Source organism: Phycodurus eques, chromosome 11 (genome assembly GCF_024500275.1).
Source record: "Phycodurus eques isolate BA_2022a chromosome 11, UOR_Pequ_1.1, whole genome shotgun sequence".
Lineage (NCBI taxonomy): Eukaryota > Metazoa > Chordata > Actinopteri > Syngnathiformes > Syngnathidae > Phycodurus > Phycodurus eques.
The window spans coordinates 6,387,267-6,408,352 of record NC_084535.1 but is presented as its reverse complement, the minus strand read 5'-3'; the positions used below and the strand labels follow the sequence as shown (position 1 = coordinate 6,408,352).

At 42.8% G+C, this 21,086-nt stretch overlaps 1 protein-coding gene across 2 annotated transcripts in view; it reads right to left on the bottom strand.

Moving 5' to 3' along the window:
• The window catches only part of col17a1b (collagen, type XVII, alpha 1b), a 30,635-nt gene that overhangs the window by 784 nt on the left and 8,765 nt on the right, over positions 1-21,086 (bottom strand). For both annotated transcript variants that reach the window (XM_061689463.1, XM_061689464.1), the window contains 44 exons: positions 20,342-20,377; positions 20,208-20,258; positions 18,170-18,325; positions 16,460-17,146; positions 15,399-15,476; positions 15,231-15,296; positions 14,793-14,927; positions 14,618-14,710; positions 14,506-14,550; positions 14,291-14,425; positions 12,196-13,086; positions 12,065-12,115; positions 11,773-11,799; positions 11,213-11,275; positions 11,043-11,138; positions 9,817-9,852; positions 9,701-9,727; positions 8,748-8,792; positions 8,607-8,669; positions 8,286-8,312; positions 7,495-7,566; positions 7,320-7,355; positions 7,213-7,248; positions 6,756-6,818; positions 6,618-6,644; positions 6,468-6,542; positions 5,457-5,537; positions 5,324-5,383; positions 5,178-5,237; positions 5,082-5,108; positions 4,898-4,948; positions 4,729-4,815; positions 4,615-4,653; positions 4,266-4,376; positions 4,071-4,190; positions 3,886-3,999; positions 3,653-3,787; positions 3,466-3,585; positions 3,210-3,389; positions 2,498-2,638; positions 2,193-2,423; positions 1,781-1,945; positions 1,629-1,709; positions 790-873 (listed from right to left, as the gene is read on the bottom strand). In XM_061689463.1, the coding sequence (XP_061545447.1) occupies positions 790-873; positions 1,629-1,709; positions 1,781-1,945; positions 2,193-2,423; positions 2,498-2,638; positions 3,210-3,389; positions 3,466-3,585; positions 3,653-3,787; positions 3,886-3,999; positions 4,071-4,190; positions 4,266-4,376; positions 4,615-4,653; positions 4,729-4,815; positions 4,898-4,948; positions 5,082-5,108; positions 5,178-5,237; positions 5,324-5,383; positions 5,457-5,537; positions 6,468-6,542; positions 6,618-6,644; positions 6,756-6,818; positions 7,213-7,248; positions 7,320-7,355; positions 7,495-7,566; positions 8,286-8,312; positions 8,607-8,669; positions 8,748-8,792; positions 9,701-9,727; positions 9,817-9,852; positions 11,043-11,138; positions 11,213-11,275; positions 11,773-11,799; positions 12,065-12,115; positions 12,196-13,086; positions 14,291-14,425; positions 14,506-14,550; positions 14,618-14,710; positions 14,793-14,927; positions 15,231-15,296; positions 15,399-15,476; positions 16,460-17,146; positions 18,170-18,325; positions 20,208-20,258; positions 20,342-20,377 (5,004 nt within the window). The remainder of the gene's footprint in view (positions 1-789; positions 874-1,628; positions 1,710-1,780; positions 1,946-2,192; positions 2,424-2,497; positions 2,639-3,209; positions 3,390-3,465; positions 3,586-3,652; positions 3,788-3,885; positions 4,000-4,070; positions 4,191-4,265; positions 4,377-4,614; positions 4,654-4,728; positions 4,816-4,897; positions 4,949-5,081; positions 5,109-5,177; positions 5,238-5,323; positions 5,384-5,456; positions 5,538-6,467; positions 6,543-6,617; positions 6,645-6,755; positions 6,819-7,212; positions 7,249-7,319; positions 7,356-7,494; positions 7,567-8,285; positions 8,313-8,606; positions 8,670-8,747; positions 8,793-9,700; positions 9,728-9,816; positions 9,853-11,042; positions 11,139-11,212; positions 11,276-11,772; positions 11,800-12,064; positions 12,116-12,195; positions 13,087-14,290; positions 14,426-14,505; positions 14,551-14,617; positions 14,711-14,792; positions 14,928-15,230; positions 15,297-15,398; positions 15,477-16,459; positions 17,147-18,169; positions 18,326-20,207; positions 20,259-20,341; positions 20,378-21,086) is intronic.

Here is a 21,086-nt window from a genome sequence, read left to right as displayed (position 1 = left end):
AAATCTTTTTTCTGCCTATTCCTGAAAATGTGACCCAGAGCCATATGGGTTCAACATACAACGAGAGCCAGCCCGCCGAGCCATTCCATAGAGAAGACAGCCAAATGCCTGCTCGAACGTGCACGCTTGCTAGTGAGAGTCAGCCCTCTGTTACACGCACACACTAGCAGGTGAGATGACAAGACCCAGCATGCTGAGTAATGCGGAATAAAAGATGGCCGAATGCCAGCAGGAATGCGCACACTAGCCAGCGATATCCATCCCAATGTCACGCAAACACTTGCTGGTGAGATCCAGCCTGCTGTCACACGCACTCGGCAGTGAGATCCAGCCCGCTGTTATACAAACAGTTGCTGAAGAGATGACAATAGGCGGCCCGCCAGGCCGCTATTACATGCACTCGCCAGCAAGTGTATGCATAGCAGGCGGCCGGATCTCTGACAAGATCCAAGCTCCCTGTTACACATGCACTTGCCGGCAAGAGGACGAAGGAAGCCTGCGAAGATTCTCTCGTCACTAAGCCTCACCCGGTTGTCATTGGCCCAGCGGTATATGGGGGCGGGGTGAGGGCTGGCTCACTTGCGTGAGACAGGGCCAACCCTTAAATTGGGTTAATTTCAGCAAGACAAGAAATAGTGTACTATCATGCTTCATCCTTGGGGTGTTGTGTTGAAAGCATATGATAGAAATGTTATTAAAACACCTGGGAACAGTTTTAAATTTTGAAAAAATGCATAATACGTCTCCTTTAAAGAAAATGGCTTGCGGAGTCGGACATTTTTTTAGTACCTGCGTTCCTCCTCTGTACTCGATGTGGAATTTGGATCGTGTACGTCCCTGGAATTCCTGGTAAACCTGGACGTCCGGCATCACCTGTAAACAAACTTACAATCCTCAGATGAACTTCCAGAATACAGTGGTAACTTCACATAAGAGTCTCCCAACACATGTTTTTCAGGTTACGAGCCATTGCTTGGTGATTTTTTTGAGAGCCAAAAGGTTCAATGTTTTTCAATTTAGTGTCATCCATCTGTCTAGGGTACGTGGTTCAAGTTGAGTAAAAATTGGAGAAAAGTTCATTTCTGAAGGACCACTGGAAATGGTCGAAATAACCCCAAAAATGGCCACTTCAAACCAAAATGGCAGACTTCTTGTCTTTTTGGCCATGGGTTCTTGAGACTTTTTTTTTGTACATCTACACACGAAGGACACACCGACCAAATTTCACGTTGTTAAGTCAAGCTTACTCTGGCCTTGCGTAGCTGTGTTGTTAGAATTTCACTGAAAATGGCCAAAACGACCCTAAAATGGCCGCTTATACCAAAATAGCGAACTTCCTGTCTTTTCGGTCATGGCTTCTTTGGGCATTTTTGTAGGTCTACTAATGACAGACACACCTACCAAATTTTACGTTGCTAAGTAAACTGGCTCTGACTTTATGGAGCTGGGTTTGAATTTTACTGGAAAAGAGCCCAAATGACCAAAAAATGGCCAATCAAAACCAAAATGGTGGACTTCTTGTTCATTTCACACCATCGGTCCTTGAAATGTTTTTCTACGTCTATTCATGAGAAACACGCCTACCAAATTTCATGTTTCTAAGTGAAACTACTTCCTATTGACTGTACCCTTATCTCCCTTGGGTCCCGGGTAGCCTCTGTCTCCTTTTGGTCCGGTGACTCCTGGAGGACCAGGGATGGTCCCGTGAGCTGTGGCAAGAGAAGACGGCTCAGTCAGAAGCTCACGTGAGTTTGACCCCTTCCATGATCCGAGTTCTCACTTCTGAAGAAGTCCATGAGGTCAGCCGTGACGTTGCCATAGGCGGCGATTACCCGGCTGTAACCGGGCGCTCCGGGTGGTCCCGGTGGGCCGGGAGGGCCTTGGACAGCTCTTACATTCGTCCTCCAAGGACCCTCCACCAGGTACTCCTGAAGGAGGCCTTGGTCTGAGTGAGGGGAGAAACACACTGCTGTTTATTTCTGACTTTTAGTGGTAGTAGTTTTGAAAAATGTATACAATAAGTTTTTCTCAAGATGTGACATTTATAGGGAATTACTGGACATCATCATTTGCCTTCGATCTGATTTTGGTGCAAAATATTGGATCGGTGTTTGGCGCACAATTTTTCCTTCGAACGGGTTGAACTCTGCTGAGTCACGACGCTGCTATTACGTGGCGTGTCGTCCACTCACTCTTGATGTAGTCGGAGACTTTCAGGGCTACGCTGCTGTAGTCCAAGGTCTCGCTCAGCTTGCTGACGTCAATCTCGTGCTGCTGGGATACGTGGCGAGCGTCGCTCTGAGAGGAGCTCTGACTCTGGCTGGTGTGTCTTTGGATGTAACCCGGCTCGCCACGATCTCCCTTGTGGCCCCTCGGCCCTGGAGGGCCTGGGGGTCCAATGAAGGCGCGTCGAACGCTATCGGCTGATGGAAATCGGTGATGTTTGTAAACGTTGTTATTTGCGAAAATGGCAGCTCATAGTAAAGTCGAGGCTTACTAGTCAGGTAGTCGTGAACTTCAGTACGGATGGTGTCCCGGGGGAAGGTTCCGCTGTAAGAAACGGTACCACCGGAGCTACCGGGTGGTCCTTGAGGGCCTGGAAGTCCGGGAGGGCCTGGAAGACCTCTGAGGCCAGAGCCTGTCAAACACCCAATGTTGGATTTTGAATTGTAGAGTATGTCAAGCATTCCATCATGAGAGACTTTAATTTAGACATACATTATCGTTCGCTATGACGTCTGCTAGCCAGAGGCTGAGTTGCACTGTGGTTGTTTAGGGAGTGTGGCTAGAGTGGGAGGAACTTACACTTCCTGTTCCTTACCCAGGCTTTTTGTCTGCATATAAAAATTGGATGCGGCTGCCTCTGCCTAAACTCCGCTGACATCATCGAAGGCCAGCTAGCTGGCCCTCGATGCCAGTTTGCCAGTTTGAAATCTGATACACAAATATAAATTAATGGAACAAATATTGGAAATTGGATTGTAAATGTAGATCCTTGCTTCTGATGGTGCTTAGGCCACCGGGGAAAGCCTTACAGTGATTATCTCACATTTGTCATAATTTTTTCAGGTTTTTCCCACACCACAGAGCAAGCGGTTTTGATCTGCAAAACTGGAATGGTACCAGCTACGCTTAAATTTGAGACAGGAAAAACCCTGCTTACCATAAAATGTGGGAACTCCTAAAGTTGGGTTGGCGTCTTTACTTACCCTGCAGGTAACGCTGAAGCTCCTCCAAGCTGTACCCGCGACCGCCCGCCCCCAACACAGTGGTAGTGGATACTCCAGGCGGCCCTTGAGGACCGGGGGATCCTGGTTGACCAGGAGTACCAGGAGGACCTGGGGAACCTTGGTGCACAGCAGAACCTATCCATGTACGGAACTCTGGATCTGTGCGGGAAGGAAGACGTGGAGTTACTCATCTGACTGAGAGCGAGGATCAAGTGGATTGTGGAATCTGTTTTACTTCTAACTAGCGCGGAGTAATCGATTGAAACAGTTGAATGGCCCGTGCCGCCTGAGCCGCCAGCTCCTGGAGGCCCAGGGAGCCCTGGTGGTCCGGGTGGTCCTCTCGCGATTCCTCTGTCTGTTGACCAAAAATGAACAGTTGGTTAACTGACATGGCGACACCACCGTTTTGATTCTGGACTCACCGTTCATTATGTTGAAGACGTATGTTGCTACCTCCTCGATACTGTAAATGTTAGAAATCCCTGTCGAACCTCCTGGTGGTCCGGGTGGTCCTTGAGGACCCGGTGGGCCTGACAGGTATCTCCTCACCTCTTCTCCTAGAGATTATAGAGAGGTTAAACACTGTAACGGGAAAGGTATTTATGTCATTGACTCGAACGCTGTCTTTCCACTGCACAGTGTTTGTTGTACTTACTCTGCAGCATGGCAATCAGACCACTGACAGTCAGGGCCCCTCCGGGTCCAGGGGGTCCGGGTGGTCCTGGAAGACCCTGAACACCAATGCTGATGCCCGAGCTGGAGCCCGAACCTGCAGGACAACCAAGTCAGACAAACACTCCTCTCCGTGTTAAAAATGAGGAGAAAGAACTTGAGACTCACGTCGCAAGTAGGCTACAATACGACCGGAGATCTCCTCTATGGAACCAGAGAAGGTTCCGGGTTGTCCTGGAGGTCCAGGTGGACCTGGAGGTCCTGGAACGCCAGACTGTCTGCTTCTACCTGCAAAGTGATGATACTTAGTAGTCATAGAAATGGTCTTCATAGGCGGTCTTTGAAGTTCAGTGTGGAAATTACTTAGGTAGTCCGTCAAGTACTGGCGCATCTCGATGGATGAAGAGAAGGACCCAGGAGGTCCGGGAGGTCCTTGAGGCCCTGGAGGACCGGGAGTCCCTGCGGTGACTGCGCCTGAAGAAAAAGAGGATGTTGGTGTGACAAACAGTGCTCTCACTAGGGTTGCAAAGGGGTTAATTTCTTACAGATTTTGGTAAATTTCCATGGGAAAGATGGGAAATTTGGGAAATAATCAAAATTGGAAACTTTCCATGGGAATTATGAGAATTCACTGGGAATTGAGGGCAATTTAATGTAAAGGTATCATTTTTGTTCCCTTCACTTGTGCAGGTTTCAGAATGACTCGATCTACCTCGGGAAGATCCGGGAATTCCAGGAGCTCCAGTGTCACCTTAGAAGCAGAAACAACAAACCTTCATTGGACGTTCTGTTTAAAGCTAATCTTCTGAGTCCTTACTAACTTTACCTTTGACTCCCTGTGGTCCTGGCAGTCCAGGATGGCCTGGTGGTCCTGGGGGTCCTTGCACTCTGTGTTCTCCAGTGTAGGTGGACACTGTGAAGGGGGAAAAATAGCTTAGCCCAGCAGAATGACGCAATTTTTAGTGATTTTCTGTTTGAAATGTTCCTGAGCTGACCTCTCTCCAAGCTTCCTGGTCTTCCTGGCAAGCCGGGTTGTCCTGGTTCACCTGGAGCACCACAGTGAATTAATAATGTATAAATACACATTCCCCCGCATATTCCCTATTCATGACTCGTGGATTCACTATCACCCGTGAATAAAGGGTGATTCCTCAATATAATAACTTCTCTAAGAATCACCTTGGTAGCCTCTTGGTCCAGGAGAACCTAAACACAAATGGAAAAATGACTGAGATATAATGGATTGAAAATGCTAAGATCACTCAGTGTGGTCACCTGTGGATCCCTTTTGCCCAGCAGGCCCTGGTGGTCCTGGTGGCCCAGTATAGAAGGTTCCTGAGTGTTTAAATAATTGTATTGTTATCTTGTATGAATTCCTTAAATGCTGCTAATGTGTGTAATCCCATTTAGTGATTTCATACCAGAGCTGGATGTAAAACCAGAATCCCCTTTGTCACCTTTAGGTCCTGGTCTTCCGTAACCTAGCCAGACGCAGAGTTGTTTACACAGTCAAGTCAATGTACAACTATGGTTCTCCCATCAGGTGATACATACCTGGCTGACCTGGAGGTCCAGGTGGCCCAGGTGGACCCGGTGGGCCGGGTCGAGATGACACACCACCAGAAGCAAACTGCCCTAAATCATCATTAAAAGAAAAAGTTCAAGGTTCAAGGAGAAATTTGTCTTAATGAAAACCATTTTGGTAAAACTAATAGTGGAAATCATATACATAGCACACATTAGCCTTGGGGAATGGGAATCATATCTCTCGTTCCTTGATAAGACACAGAAAATGGATTTTCTGTATAAGGATTTCTTAACTGGAGACTATAAAGACATTTCCTATGGCTTTTTTCACTTTGGCAAAAAAAAAAAAATATATATATATATATATCTTTAAGGGGAAAAAATGTGGTATAGTGGTCCATAAATAAATACAATTATTTTAAAATATATATATTTCATTCTGTAAAATAATTACATTTTCATAATGAGTTAATATTTTAACAATTTATTCAATTGACTTAAAATTGATGCCATTTTGGCACATATTTTTTTAACACCACAGTCAGAATAAATAACGTAAATACAAAAATAACTTTATTCATTCATTTAAAAGACATGTATTTTTATATTGATGGTAATCAATCTATATTTTTATTAGGTAACTCATATTTAAATTTTCCTTTATATTTATGTCATTATGTCACACAAAAAACCCTCTTCACACACGCACACACAAAAAAAACTACATTTACTCACAATTTAATTCAATTTAAAAACTATCCATAAAAGAGGATAAAGTAAAAACAAACTTGAGGAGATTCCATGTTGAACCAGATTTGAATACATATTTTCTATCTCTAATGTGTCGTCTGCCCTGACACCACATTTTGCAGACAGCCGTTGTCCTCACCCTTCATTTCCGGTCCGTCTCTCATGCATCCTGCTTAATTAAGGCTCACATACTGCATTCCTCGAGTTCATATGCAGAAGATAATATTACATCTAGGATAACAGTTGTCTTTTTTTTTTTTTTTTGATAAACAGGAGAATAGTACTCACTCTCAGCTACGCTCGAGCTGAAACTCTCAGACGTCCTCACTGTTGATCCTGATTCTCCTCTGTCACCTTTTGGACCTGCCAAGACCAACAACATGCACCATGTAGATAAAATATATTTGAAAATACTTGTGAAGACGTGTAAGTCTTTACCTGCAGGACCGGATGGGCCAGCGGGACCTGAGAAGATATTTTACCACAAAAGAATATTAAATTTTACCAGACTGTGTATTCACATGTTGTTATTATGTTATTATCGTGTTATTACAAGGTTGAAATACGGTGTGAGACCTGATACTCCCTGAGGTCCGCGAGGCCCAGGTGGTCCAGGGATATGTACAGTGGCGACACCGGCTGGAAAATGAGAGACAGATAAGAACCCTCACATTGAAAACTACGAATACACTGGTACATGGACTTACATGTTTAATTTGTTATGTGACCAAGCTAGTAAAGTAAGTCTATTTACTTGTAAATTAAATACATTTTCCCATTTAAATTGATTGGAATTAAGTAATGTTAGCCATTTACCACATGGTTAGTTCTGTTCAGTGTGAGCATGTTTTTCATGCTCTTTGTGAGCATTTTCATTTTGTATTTGTGTTTGATTGTTTGTCTCATCAATAAATCACTGCAACTCTGCTTTTTTTCCATTTCACTCAAGTGGTGGAGTATCTGAATGTCACTCATCCTTTAATTAAAATTGACAACTTCTAACTAAAAAAAAAACTCTTCTTAGGCTATTTACCTGCATTGATAATTCTGCCCGCTTCCCCTGTATCACCTGAAACAACACAGACACAATAATTATTTTATTGATTTGGAAAGCCTGCAGATTTTGTGCTGGCTCTTTACCTTTTTGGCCTGATTGACCTGGATTGCCTGGTAGTCCTTCAAGAAGAAGAAAACACCGTTTCACTTCACAGTCTTTTTAAAAATATTTCAAAGCAACAGTTTTGCAATGGCCAAGAATGTTGTTAAGATTGATATATATAATCAATTCCAATGTTTCAGAGGAGCAGGACAGCACCTGGAGGTCCAGCATCTCCTGGCGGCCCAGTTGGACCTCGAAGTCCAGGGTGGCCAGGACTGCCAAGATCACCTGCGGGCATGTACAGTATATCATTTACGATAAGAAATGTCCTGAAACTTTACTTAAATATAGAAATGTGTCATTGAGGATGAATGAAAGGAAACCGTTGACGGTCTTTCGAATGGCATAACGTAAAAAAAACATCACATGCGGCAAGATACAATAAACAACTAAAGCTGCAAACGGAGAGAAGTGGGCCCTTGCCACGACATTTTCATGCGGAATCCTTGAAAAAATGATCATCATGAACTTCAATGCCATGTTCTGGCCACATTAGTGTCGTCTAGGATACTTTCTTCCAATTGGGGCTCGTTTTGGGTGAATTCCATAGTATGAGTTTGTCAAAGTAAGAGCCCTGGAATTTGCCCAAAATGGCTACTTCAAACAAAAAAGGCTCACTTCCTGTTCAATTTTGGGCATGGGTCCTTGAGACTTTTTTCATGCATCTCCACACAATTTCATGACAACTGGTGAAACTGGTGTCGGGGGGCTAATTTTCTCAAACTTTCCAGAGGGCGCTACTGAGTGAGTTTTGTGGGAGTGGTGTTGCGAACTCCTAAAATCCATACAATTTCACCAGGACACACATGGTTGCAAAAACGGATGACTTTTCAGCCAGGTTAGGGCTCCCAGAAAGGTGATTTTAAAAAAATGATAAACACAGTGATTCCCAGGAGGGCTTAAACTAATTATGAGCAACTTGGCTAACCAGAAATGCTAACATTTACCTCTTGAGCCTTTTGCCCCATCTTGTCCTGAAGACACAAACACACAAACACTCACGTTAAGCTACTATAGTCGGGAAAAACTGAAACATAATAAAGCAAACTCCTCCCTGCTGCCCACTAAAGGAGGATCACTGATAACATTCCACATTGTATTTGTGGTCTTTATATCCAAACAGTGAAAAATACAATCAATGAGTGATCAAATATCTTGCAGTTGATATTTTTCTATCCATATCAGACAATTTAATTCAAATGTCCTACAGTATTAAATAGTAAAACCCTTTTATATACAGTATGTGGTTAACTGGTGGTCACACTCACCTGTTGATCCCTTTGATCCTTTCTCTCCAGCCGGGCCAGGAAGACCAGGTAAACCACGATCACCTGACCACACAGAAGTGAATTTAAGTTGATTTTACTTTAATACAACTTGTTATTATTTCAATACTTTACAGATTTTACCTTTCAGACCAGGTGACCCTGCTTCTCCGCGGAAACCCTGAGGACCTGGTCGAACAAATAGATCATGTTTAAAAACAAGCAATCCAAAAATGTGTTTGCCAATACTTTATTATATCCATTATTATATATTATTATATATCCATTATTTTTGGAGCCAGTCAACCCCAGCTATTCACAGGGATAGGGAGTAATTGACGTAATTGCCTATATTAGAAATGGACAGAAACATTGTCATTTGTGTAAGAGTAGGTGGAAGAGAACCTAGAAAGGTGGAGGTATGCAGTGCAGAGACCAGGAGTGAAGGTGCAGGAGCTCAAGTACTGTATTTGGGATCAACTTTTCAGAGCAATGGGGACTTGGAAGAGAGTCAAAGGAGAGGACTGGGAAGTGGACTGGGAAGGCAGGATAGTGGGAAGGATACTGGGAAGGCAGGAAGTGGCAGGATAGAATGGGTGGTGGAAAGTACCAGGGGTGATCTGTGACCGAAGAGCTCCAGCAAATATGAAAGGAAAGCTTTACAGTATTTGGTTTGGAGTGGGTAGCAATGACCAGAAGACAGGAGACAGAGCTGGAGGTGGCAGAGTTAAAGATTCTCTTTGGGAGAGACCAGGATGGACAGGATCAGGAATGAGATCATCAGCGGGACAGCACAGGCTGGAAGGTTTGGAAACAAAGCTAGAGAGCCAAGATCGAGATTGTCTGGCCATGTCCAGAGGAAGGATAGTGGATTTAGGGAGCCTGGAAATGTAGCCACCGGTTAGGAGGCAAAGAGGAGATTTATGAACGTGGTGGGGAAAGACTTGCAGATAACTGGAGTTAGCGCAGAAAATGCAGAGGATAGGGCGAGATGGAAGAGAATGATTTGCTTTGGCAAAATACAGAATACAGTTAAGCTCAAAGAGAAAGAAGAAGAAGAATCTTGCTTGAACGAATGAGAACAGGAAGATGCTCACCTGGTGCTCCAAGGAGCCCGGAAGCACCTAGAGTGAATAATCAGTGCAGAGTTAAGCTATATACTGTAGATGTGTAACTTAATTACCATTAAAAACTAGTGGAGGTGAGGTCTCACCTTTTTGACCAGGAACTCCAGGTTCCCCAGAATTACCTTCCAGAACAAAAACAATGACATACTGAAGATTGACAGGACTTCCTTGTGATTTTTCTCCCACTCCTACCATACACCGGTAATGCTACTTGGCTCCCTACTACTGTCCTATCTTCTCCGTCATGTCCCATCCTATCCTATTTGCTACTGGTCTTGTCCTTCCACACAGGGTGTAGCACTGCCTTCCCAGTCCACATATACTGTAGACAAAAAAACAACTCCTGGCTCACTACCCCTGTCCTGTCTCGCCCCAACTCCTGGCTCACTACCCCAGTCTGGTTTTATCCTCTCCTGACCTGTCTTCTGCTCACCCCCAGACCAAACAGAAATAAAATCCAACTCCTGTCTCACTACCCCTTTCGTGTCTTGTCCCAACTACTGCCTCACTACCTTTCTCCGGTTTTATCCTGTCCTGACCTGTGTTCTACTCGCCCCCAGTTCAGTCCTGACTCACTACCCCCGTTCTGTCCTGTACGATCATGTTTCCTACTTGACGTGTCCCTTTCTAAAATGGTGTAGTACTGCCTTCACAGTCCAGATAGAGATACAATCCAACTTCAGGCTCCTACACCTGTCCTGTCCTCTCCCGTCCTATCCTATAAGCGACCTGTCACACCTTGTCCTCAAATGGTGTCGCCCTGCCTTTGCAGTCGACATATCAATACAATGTAACTCTTGGCTACCTACTTCTCGCCTGTCCTGTCCTGCCTAGCCCGTTCCCGTTCTGTCCTATTTGCTACTTGTCATGTCCCTTCCTCACAGGTTCTAACACTTATTTCCCAGTCTACATATAGATAGAATCCAACTCCAGGATCACTAGCCTTGTCCCGTTTCGTCCAATCCTATTTGCCACTCATCATGTCCCTTCCTCACAAGTTCTAGAACTGCCTTCCCAGTCCACATATACTGTAGATACAATGTATCTCTTGGCTCACTACTCCTGTCCTATTATGTCCTGTCCAATTTGCTAATTGTCATGTCACTTCCTTACAGGCTGTAGCACTGCATTTCCAGTGCATACACACATCAAATTCAACTTCTATGTATATATGTTTTTGTTCTTTTTTTAATATCCATGTCAATACAATTGACAACAGAAGGGGTATTTCAAACTTGAGGCATACAGATCCACCATACTGCATGAATCAGCAGCCCAACAGGCCAGGGGCAAAACATTTAGTTTTATGTACCTTTTTCACCTTTGGAGCCAAATCCTGCTTCACCTCTGGGTCCAGGAGGGCCTTCTCGCCCCCTCAAACCAGGAGGACCCTCCATTCCATGTTCACCTACAGAGACATGTCGACACTTATTAACCCACCTTAAAACAGTCCAAACAGTGTACTTGTACCACGATCCATACCATGGCTTCCTTTCTGGCCCTTCGGACCCTGAGGACCCTCATGCCCAATGGGACCGGGAGCACCTGAGGTGAAAACGTTTTATCTTAAACAACAGACAATATTGTATGTCAAAAAGCATCTCCTTTTTTTCTGATGTGTTTAGCAACCAATGTCTTTCATAACAAATATTATTTGTAACTAAATTATTCTAATATATTCAGGAAAACTGTTCAAAATTGTCACCAAAAAACACATTTAACACTGTTTTGCATTTAAGATAGTAATGTAAGATACACTTTAAAACACTAGGGGGTGCAAGAAACATCATATGTCCCTCAAGGCTGCATTTAAAACTATGAAGTTGTAAAAATCCCAACTTTGACCATTTCTTGACAGTTTTGATCATTTGTAAAAACAAATAAATTTCACAGAACAACTGTATACAGAGAGGATATAGTGACATAGCTCCACTTTTACTCATCAGAGGTCTGAAATGTATGATTTCACAGTTTTCTGGAACACAGTGTTACTCTCCAAATGCTGTGATGCCATTCAAGTCCTGATTCCTGTCATCCCTTACCTGCAAATCCGGGTTGACCATTGTCACCTGTGATGACAAAAACACACATTTGATTTTTTTATTCCAATACTTTGGCTTATAAGGAAATGTGTCAGTTGTAGCACAAATTGTGTGTTGTTGTTTTTTTGTTTGTTTGTACAAAAAAAAAAAAAAAACGCCTATTCGCTGTTTTTGTGATCTTTCTGAAATGCCCTACGATGCCACAAGATGACGCCAAAGCCCTTTTTAGTAGAAAAGTAATCAAGGTACCACTGTCTGTTCGGGCGAAGGTAAGTAATAAAACAAAAGTCACCTTTAGGTCCAGGCAGTCCTCTTTCTCCTTGCATTGCGCCTGTTACAAAAGCTGAAAATAAGATAATATATATAATAATATTATATATGCTTTATGTCCATGTAAGCATCCATATTCATGTCTTAAGTTACCTTGGAATGCCTGCGACTGCATTTCCCCTCTCACCATGCGCTGGATGGCCATGTGAAGAGCGGCGGCGTCCACGTAACCGCCGGTCCCGCTGGTCCAGAAGCCCTGACCGCCATTGTGGCTCACGCTGGAGGTGCCGGTGAAACTGGTGGTGTGGCTAGAAGACGAGCCGCCGCCGACGCTGCCGGCGCCGCCCAAGCCGGTTCCGCTGGTGCCTGCGCCGCCGCTGGAGCCGGTTCCGCTGGCACCAGCGGCAGTACCGCCACTGGTGCCACTGGTGTGGGTACTGCCAGTAATGATGGTAGTACGTCCGGAACTGGAGCCGCCACCGAAGCTGGTGCCTGCGCCACCACTTGCACCGGTTCCGCTGGCTCCAGCACCGCCAGCTACGCTGGTTCCACTAGCTCCACCGCCACCGATGCTGGTTCCACTGGTTCCAGCGCCACTCATACTGGTACCACTAGCTCCAGCGCCACCCATACTGGTACCACTAGCTCCAGCGCCACCCATACGGGTACCACTAGCTCCAGCGCCACCCATACTGGTACCACTAGCTCCAGCGCCACCCATACTGGTACCACTGCCTCCAGTGCCTCCACCCGTGCTAGTACCACTGGTGTCACCAGCACCTCCAGCTCCAGCACCAACACCCACGCCCCCAGCAGAACTACCGCCCCCAGCACCAGCAGCAACTCCGATTTGCGTTCCAGAACTGGAATCCGAGCCTCCTCCTCCGCCTGCTCCAAATACGAATATGTCTGTTTTGGACTGGCCCCCACCGTCCACAAAGGTGTTGCCGCCGAGACCTACGAGACGACTGGTGCGAGCAGAGATGATGGCCGACTCGCTCTCCAGAGTGGCCACGCGATTGTTCAGCTTTCTCACATCCTCGGCTAGAAATGACAACGGGATCCTACGTTTAATTTCGTTGAATAACATTTCGAGTCAATAGAAAATGTTTCTATAGAAGGTAGAGTTAGGCATTCCCAGATGAACATTAAAATATGCCCCCAAGTGGCTACCAACGAACGAACCAGCAAATGACATCAGTGCAATCTGATTGGACGCTTAGTAAGCGCTGTGATCATCCGATGATGATATGACATCATTGGGTTTAAATTTTTTTTATGTTATTGGACAATAATAATAGAATTCAGCCACTTAACAAGAAATTTATTTTCTCCGAAGCCATTTTAAGATGTATCTTAATCACAATAATTATCTAGCTTAATATAATCATAACTACTTCTTTATTACGTTATTGGATACATGTGATTAATATATCAATTTATTTATTTTTAAATCACATGAAATGTGTCACTGCAAACATTCTTAATAGAATGAAGCAACGTAATAATAAATTGCTAATTATTGTAACTAGTTTATTACAATGGTTTTGGACAATAATAATTCAATTCAGCAATTTAACAAAAAAAGCATTTACAAGTTATATAGACATTCTTAAAAAGTGAAATTGCCATTAAATTCAGTTGCTTGTTATTTACATTGTAATAAGTAGTTTATTACAATGTTATTGGACAATAACCATACCATTCTACCATTTAACAAGAAAACAATTTGCAGTGTGTTTCTATAGATATTGTCAACTAAATTAATCTATGTTAAAATTAGGTTCTAATTATTTGCATTTTAATATTGTCACTAGTTTATTACAATGGTATTGAACAATAATCATTACTTTCTGTCATTAAGAAGGATGAACCTACATCAAATTCAATGTTGTGATAACTAGTTTAGTACAACGTTATAGGACAAGAATAATTCCATTCTGACATTTAACATGGAAATAAATGGATATATATCTCTATAAACATTTTTATGGAGATTAATCTAGATTATATTTAGGTTCTAGTTATTTGAATTCTAATAACTAGTTTATTACACTGTTATTGAACAATAATAATTTGTGATGGTTTGCAAATTCTGACATGCAACAAATGAATTTGCACTGCATTTCGAAATAGAAATGTATAAAAAGAATGATTAGGTACTAGTTATTCACATCGTAATAACCAGTTTATTACAATGTTATTGGACAGTAACAATTGGTGATATTTTGCAAAGGAAGGACCTTACCCAGTGCAATGAGGCCGAAGAGGAGACCGAGAAGGAGCAAGAAGAGGAGCAGGAATGCCAGCAGCCACTTCCACCACGAGCAACAGGCGTCGAAACAGCAACACCAGCCGCAGACGCCGCCTTTCTTGCGAAGCTCTGCGGACGGAGGCGACGTTTAATTCAAATAAAAGTGTGAAGAGACTGTACATGCAGAAAATAGTAGCAAAAATACATACGTGCATGTGTGCCTTTGTCTTTCATTAGAACTCCTGAGGATCCATCTGGTGAATGCACACAGCTTTAGTTTCAAGAATAAAAGCCGAGGTATTGTTGCGGTTTTAGACTCACAGTAGGCGTTTCCTGTTCCTGCCTTGAGCTGACCTCCTTCGCCGTAGCTTGTGATGAGCTTCTCCTTCTGGATGGAGTCGCTCGAGAGGGAACCTGAAACATCCAAATACACGTCTGTAGTCGACGTTCACAGTTTTTCCACTTTAATTTCTGACCATGCGAAGGCAGGCCTCACCTCCTCCTACAGTCCTGGTGAACTGCTTGCCGCTGTCTTTGGCCAAAATGAGCGTTTCCGTGTCCCTGGCGTTGTCCTTGTCTGAATTCACGAACATGTAGTCCTTGTACGCGTCCTCGTTTTGGGATCTCGTGGCTGAAGATCACATAAATGAGAAGGTCAGTAATGTCACAGCAAGCACTGTGTATTCTCTCCAATGGGGGGGGGACAGAATTTTCGCCTTGACAGGATAATAATTAGAACCTTAAACTAAATTGTGTAGTACTTCCACTTTGCGTATTTAAAAAATTTAACTCAAAATTAGCAAGTAATAACACAATAATACAATGTAACTACACAATAATAATATAATTCAGCATTAAGCAGTTTTACTATAAACTGAATGTGTGCTTTGACAGTAGATTTTCCTATCCACCAGGGGGCGCTAGAGCAGCTTACTTGAAGAGACTCCGGTGTCAACGACACCACCGCCAACACCAGACACGTTTTTCTGAATTCCATAAGCTGTAAGGGAAAAAAAAACACAAACAGGAAAGGTGAACTTTCACAGCAGGTAATATTTCATATATCATATTTTATGTTCATGACATTTGGAAAATTTCGTACTTGTCATGTTGGCATTTGTGCTGCTTGTAGTGACTGCACAGCCAGAAGTGGGCGCCAAATTATTCTGAAAGCCATAAACTGCGGGGGGGGGGGGGGGGGGGGGGAATTTATCTCATCATTTTTTTTATTTTTTGAGAAAGGCAAGAATTGGTTATTGCTACAACATAGAAAAAAGTTCATAATGAGTAAATTTAAATACAGGCACACTTAACATGTCTTGTATGTAGAAATGTTTTCTTATATGACTTTTGTTGTTTGACTTATTTCAAATTATACATTTGTATGTGCAAATTTACCTCATTTTGTGTTATCCATACGATTATCCATTATCCAATATTTTATTTATTTCTTTACATGATACTATAAATTAGCATAATATCAAGGCATCAAATTTAAGGGCATATACTTGGCCCATGACAATGAAAACAACCACAACAACAATCATAATTATTCATGATAATTAAAATGCAGGAAAAAATATAAAAGTTTAAAAAAAACAAAAAAAATCTATATTTTATTTACATATTTCATTTTCATTAGTAGTTCAATCAGTTATTAATTACATTAAAAACTATTCAAAAATAATATGCATGATTATTCATTATTTAGTGGTTGATTTATATGCAAAAAGCAATGTATACATTTGCGTATGTTATATATATGCTTTTTAAATACATATTTTATACTGACTAATAATACAATTACTCATCATCTAGACATTTTTTCCACTCCTTTTTGAACATGGAAAGCTAATTGTATTGTCAATTTTTGATGGTTTACTTAAAAAGACATTTTTTTGTAACATTTTCCTATTCAAATAAATCAAAATAAATCAAAGATTTCCTTGTTGATTTGGCGTTGTTGGATTTACTTATTTTTTTTATATCAGTAAATCTATTCAAATACATAACAGTTTGTATTGTATAATTAGCATTAATGTTGTCTATTTTTTGCATTTGTTATTTAAGGTAAAATAATAATTTCAAAAAACTAAAAATATATGTATATAAAATATATATAGACAATATCACATAGAATAGAATGTACTGTATGAAGCTCACCTGACAGGGATGGTGCGCCCAGGCCAACGGGCGTCGCTCCCCCCGACATATTGTTGGCGCCGGCCTGGTACGCGTAACTGCTGCCGGTGCCCGCCGCCACCACGGTGGTCCCGGAGCCGGAGGGCAAGGTGGCGACGGACCACGGGAAGGCCGGAAGCGCGACGTCCGAGTCGTACTGGGTCGACCTCACGCCGGAGTCGTGGATGCCGGATTTCTGACTGATACTGTACTGGGATGACCTCACTCCAGTATCGTACTGACCGGACCTCAAACTACCGCCATACTGGGATGATATGACACCAGTATCGTACTGGCCTGACCTCAAACTACCATTATACTGGGCGGATACGGCTCCAGTATTCTGCGTCAGGGATCTGACGCCAGTATCGTACTGTCCTGCTTTGGCGCTACCGTTATACTGTCCTGTCCACACCCCTGTATCATACGATAATGATCTCGCACCGGTACCGTACTGGCCAGATCTCACGCCTGTTTCATACGTGACTGACCTCACGCCAATGTCTGACCTCCCCGCGTCACTGTAGTGGCCCGATTTGAGACTGCCTTCATAATGGCTGGTTTTGCCGCCCGTATAGAACTGGCCGGCTGTCAGACCCGTTTCGAGCAAGCCGGACGAGTCTACGGTGCGGAAGCCATCCGATCTGCCACCGGAACCAAATGTCAACACTGTGAAAGAGAGATTTAAGAGAGATTTAATGTCTCCTCAAAATTATTCAATACATAGCCATTAACAGCTAAACAACTTGCAACAAAGGTGAGTACACTCCTAAGTGAAACTGTCCAAATTGGACTCAAAGTGTCAGTATTTTGTGTTTTACAAAAATGAAAGTTGTGTACTCACTTTGGTGAGATACCGTATTAATTAAAAAAAAACATACTGTATTGTTACCGCTCTAAAAAAAAAAGATCTTTATTACCGGTATGTGGCATTGCGCCACATTCACACAATGTCTGTTTACTATTATTCCTTCCACGATTGAAAAACCTCATCATGGCCTCCCAAACTCATCAACATTTGCAAGTGTGTGCATCCTGGTAAGAATTTAATGTATGCATTTTAGACTCCAAAACATTTTTTGTAAACTTTTGTGACATCTTTTCATGGGGCAACACTGAAGAGACCACACTTGGCTACAATGTAAAATAGTCAGTGTGCAGCTTGTAAAACTGTAAATTTACTGCCCCCTCAAAATAGCTCAACACACAGGCATTATTGTCAAAACCATTGGCAACAAAAGTGAGTACACCCCTTAGTGAAAATGTCCAAATCGGGCCAAAAGTGTCAATAATTTGTGTTTTACAGAATTGTGAGGGGTATACTCACTTTTGTGTTAGATATTTGTAAATGCGTAATTTATGCAAGTTTGTGATGCATGTTGCTTGTTGTGCATGTGTACCTAATGAAGAGTCCTGTGTGGTTGGACAACACGTCATGCTCATGTTTTTGTACTGCACATCGTCATCATTGTTGTCATTGCACTTGGTTAGGTATACACCAAGTGTACATTTTCATTCAACTAAATCTTAGCCTGAAATGTCAGTGTTCCCCGTGAATTCACTTTCTCAGGAAAGCAGATGTCGTGTGTGACTAACTCGCTGTAGCAGTAAACCCCAAATGGGAGGAAGACAAAGTGTCTGTGCATGTGCGTGGGAGTGGGTAGGAGGGAAACTTGCGGCGGGGTCAAATACCCGATTGCGAGGCCCGAGAGGTCACCGAGATGGTCTGGGTCTCCACGCTGGCCTTCTTGGGGCCGCTCATGATGGCCGAGGTGCTGGAGGCGCGGGCGGGGCTGGAGCTGCTGGAGCGAACCTTCAGCAGCTTCTTCACGTCGTCTAGCTCCGCCCCTGCACGTCAAGTAAACACTTAACAACAAATATGTTTTCTAATGAGAAAAATGACACTCTAATTGCACTTATATTACTATGATGCAGTAATGACATAATTGAATATGCATATTTTTTTGCCACACGAGAACATTGTGCTGCTCCTTCTGGTGTTTGTGCCTTGGCCACATGGGGGCAGTATATTACAGGCGTAGACACACACACAAAGAAGTGTTTCAAAATTAACTCCTGAAGCTGCTGTAAAATGTATTATTTTTTTTGCAAATAGTTAACATTTTTACACGATTTTAAGCTTTAATTCAATCGACGTCATCTTCCCAGCGCTCTTTCTTAGGACTCGAGTTTAGAAAAAATGAAATTTGGCAAAATACCTGCTTAAAAATGGAAAATGCGAGCACAAAACAGAAAAATGAGATCTTTCGTTTCACTGCGAGGTAACAAACGTGAAGTGATGGTGGCCGGATGTTGTGAAGTTCGCCGTCGCCACTTAGCGGTAGATTGTCTGAAGCCATTACCATCGACCATTGCTTTTAAATATATAGTACACCATGAATACATGCCTTGAAAGGCATAGGAAGTCTTGTGGCAATAATATTGTGGGCTTTGAGCGTATATTCCATGCAAGCACTAAAATAAATGTAGCAGCGCCAATTATCTTTTTAGATGAAGTGGATATGATGTGAAAATGCAAGCATCCGCTTTGCAGTTGTGTCGTCTGAACTGTAAATGTGTTCCATTACGGCCGAGTTCTGTTTGAGAGCGTGTGAAGCGTTATCCCCCCTCAAGTTAAAGAACAGAATGCTCCTTCCTAACAAATAAGAAGCAGCTGGGTGGGTAATTGGACACCCGGCCCATGTGGGGTTAGGTCTGCTAAAACCGCATCGACTGCCTCCTGGGCGTCTGCCTGGGCCAAGAATAGGCGGCGTTCGCGGTGTTACGGTGCATTTCGATTGCGGCGTTTCACCGTGGGGTTCCCAGTGCACGTTTTTCTCTTCAATGCGAAGAAATCCCTCACATTCTGAGCTGAATGCCGTGTGCATAATGGCAAATGTCTTTTTTAAATAGTCTCCAGAGGGCAGTGTGAAATTAAACCACCAAGTAAATCTTTAGGTATTTGCCCATTTCTGAACATTCGTTTGTCACCAAGCCATTTTGCACTAAATGACATAATAATAAGACGTGTCTTCACATTTTTTAAAAATTCTTTTAGGCTTTGTTTCCATCAACTCGGTGAATGGATCGAGAAAGTCTTTTCATTTCCTCAAAAGTTTTATCGTATTGGGGGCGACTTGTGGGGGTTAATAAAACCAGTCAATATCTGGTGTGACCACTATATATATATATATATATATATATATATATATATATATATATATATATATATTTCCACCTATGACAGGTGGGTCTGGTATGTATCCCTGCGATAAACGGGGTTCACTTTGTGTCCTTTAATGGATGGAATGGCTACCATTATTCACTGCACTACAGCAAGGGGGCGTGATCAGCGAGCAGGAGCATGTGGTCAACAGTGAGTCACTTGCACCACCGCTGATGCCAAATCAGGCACCAGAAGCAGCACAGTGCAAACAAAACCCTCAATCAAGCCCGTCTGAAAGCCAGGTTTTACATTGTGCTGAAGGGCCACGTGTTAGCGATTTTGACATAAACACACACGTGAGAAATGCAGGAATGCCTGACGCGGGAAGAGAAATAGTGAGCCCCGACGGGGCCGTAACTAAAAAAAAAAAAAAAAAAATTAATTTTTTAAAAACGTGACTCCAAAGTAGCTTGTAAACGATCCACGAGGTCCCTTCAGCGGGAATAAAGGTGCTTTGTTGCTTTATGATACATCGCGTAACGAACAAAAGTGAAGCCGACTCACATCTGCCGGCCGTGGGAGAGGCGCTTTGTAGCCGGGCGCGGATCTCGCTCTCTGTGCGGGGAACAAAGAAAATCCAGATTTCAATCTAATGGGAACATTTTGATGTGGAGGTCCTGCGGAAAAGGAGCGCGTACCTCGGCTCTCGCTTCTCCCTCTGGCGTTGCCGGAGCCTGGAAAGTCCAAACACAAAATCCAAATGATTAGGCGTATGTTGCTTTTGGTCTTTTTTCCTTAATATTCAGCAGTATTTATTGTGAATACATATGTTTTTGACCCTCAGTAATTATATTAGCTTCTATAATAATCTGGATTTAATTGACCAAAACCACCACTGAGACAGCAAAATGACTCAAAATACTGTGTTACAAATGATCAAACACAACACTTTAAATTCATGGTGGCCACATCACGATTTTTACCTCCCTTTATACCCGAAGCAGATCACGCTTTAATGTGTTTTTTGTTGTTGTTGTTGTAGGGTGCGACAGTGCGTTGTCTTGCATAAGAATAATTTGACCGCATATTCTTTTTATACCATGGCAGGAAATGGTCAGTTTGAAAATTAGACTGTGTATTATTGCATTTCTCTGGCGCAAACTTAAGGAACGATGTTCCTGAGTCACACACTGATTTTAAAACGGCACCATCATTTTCTTGAAATGTGCGGTGTTTTCATTCCTTCTCATGAATTCTCGTTGTCGTTCTTTTCATCGACAGAAGCTATTTTTGTTCATTTTCTTAAACAGTAGTCCATGCGATTTATGGTGGATAAAGGTTTTGTTCATCAACAGTTATATTAGCTTCTAAAATAATCTGGATTTTATTACAGAAAAAAAGAGCATGGTCTGATTAACAGTCCAGTAATATTAGTTGCATTAA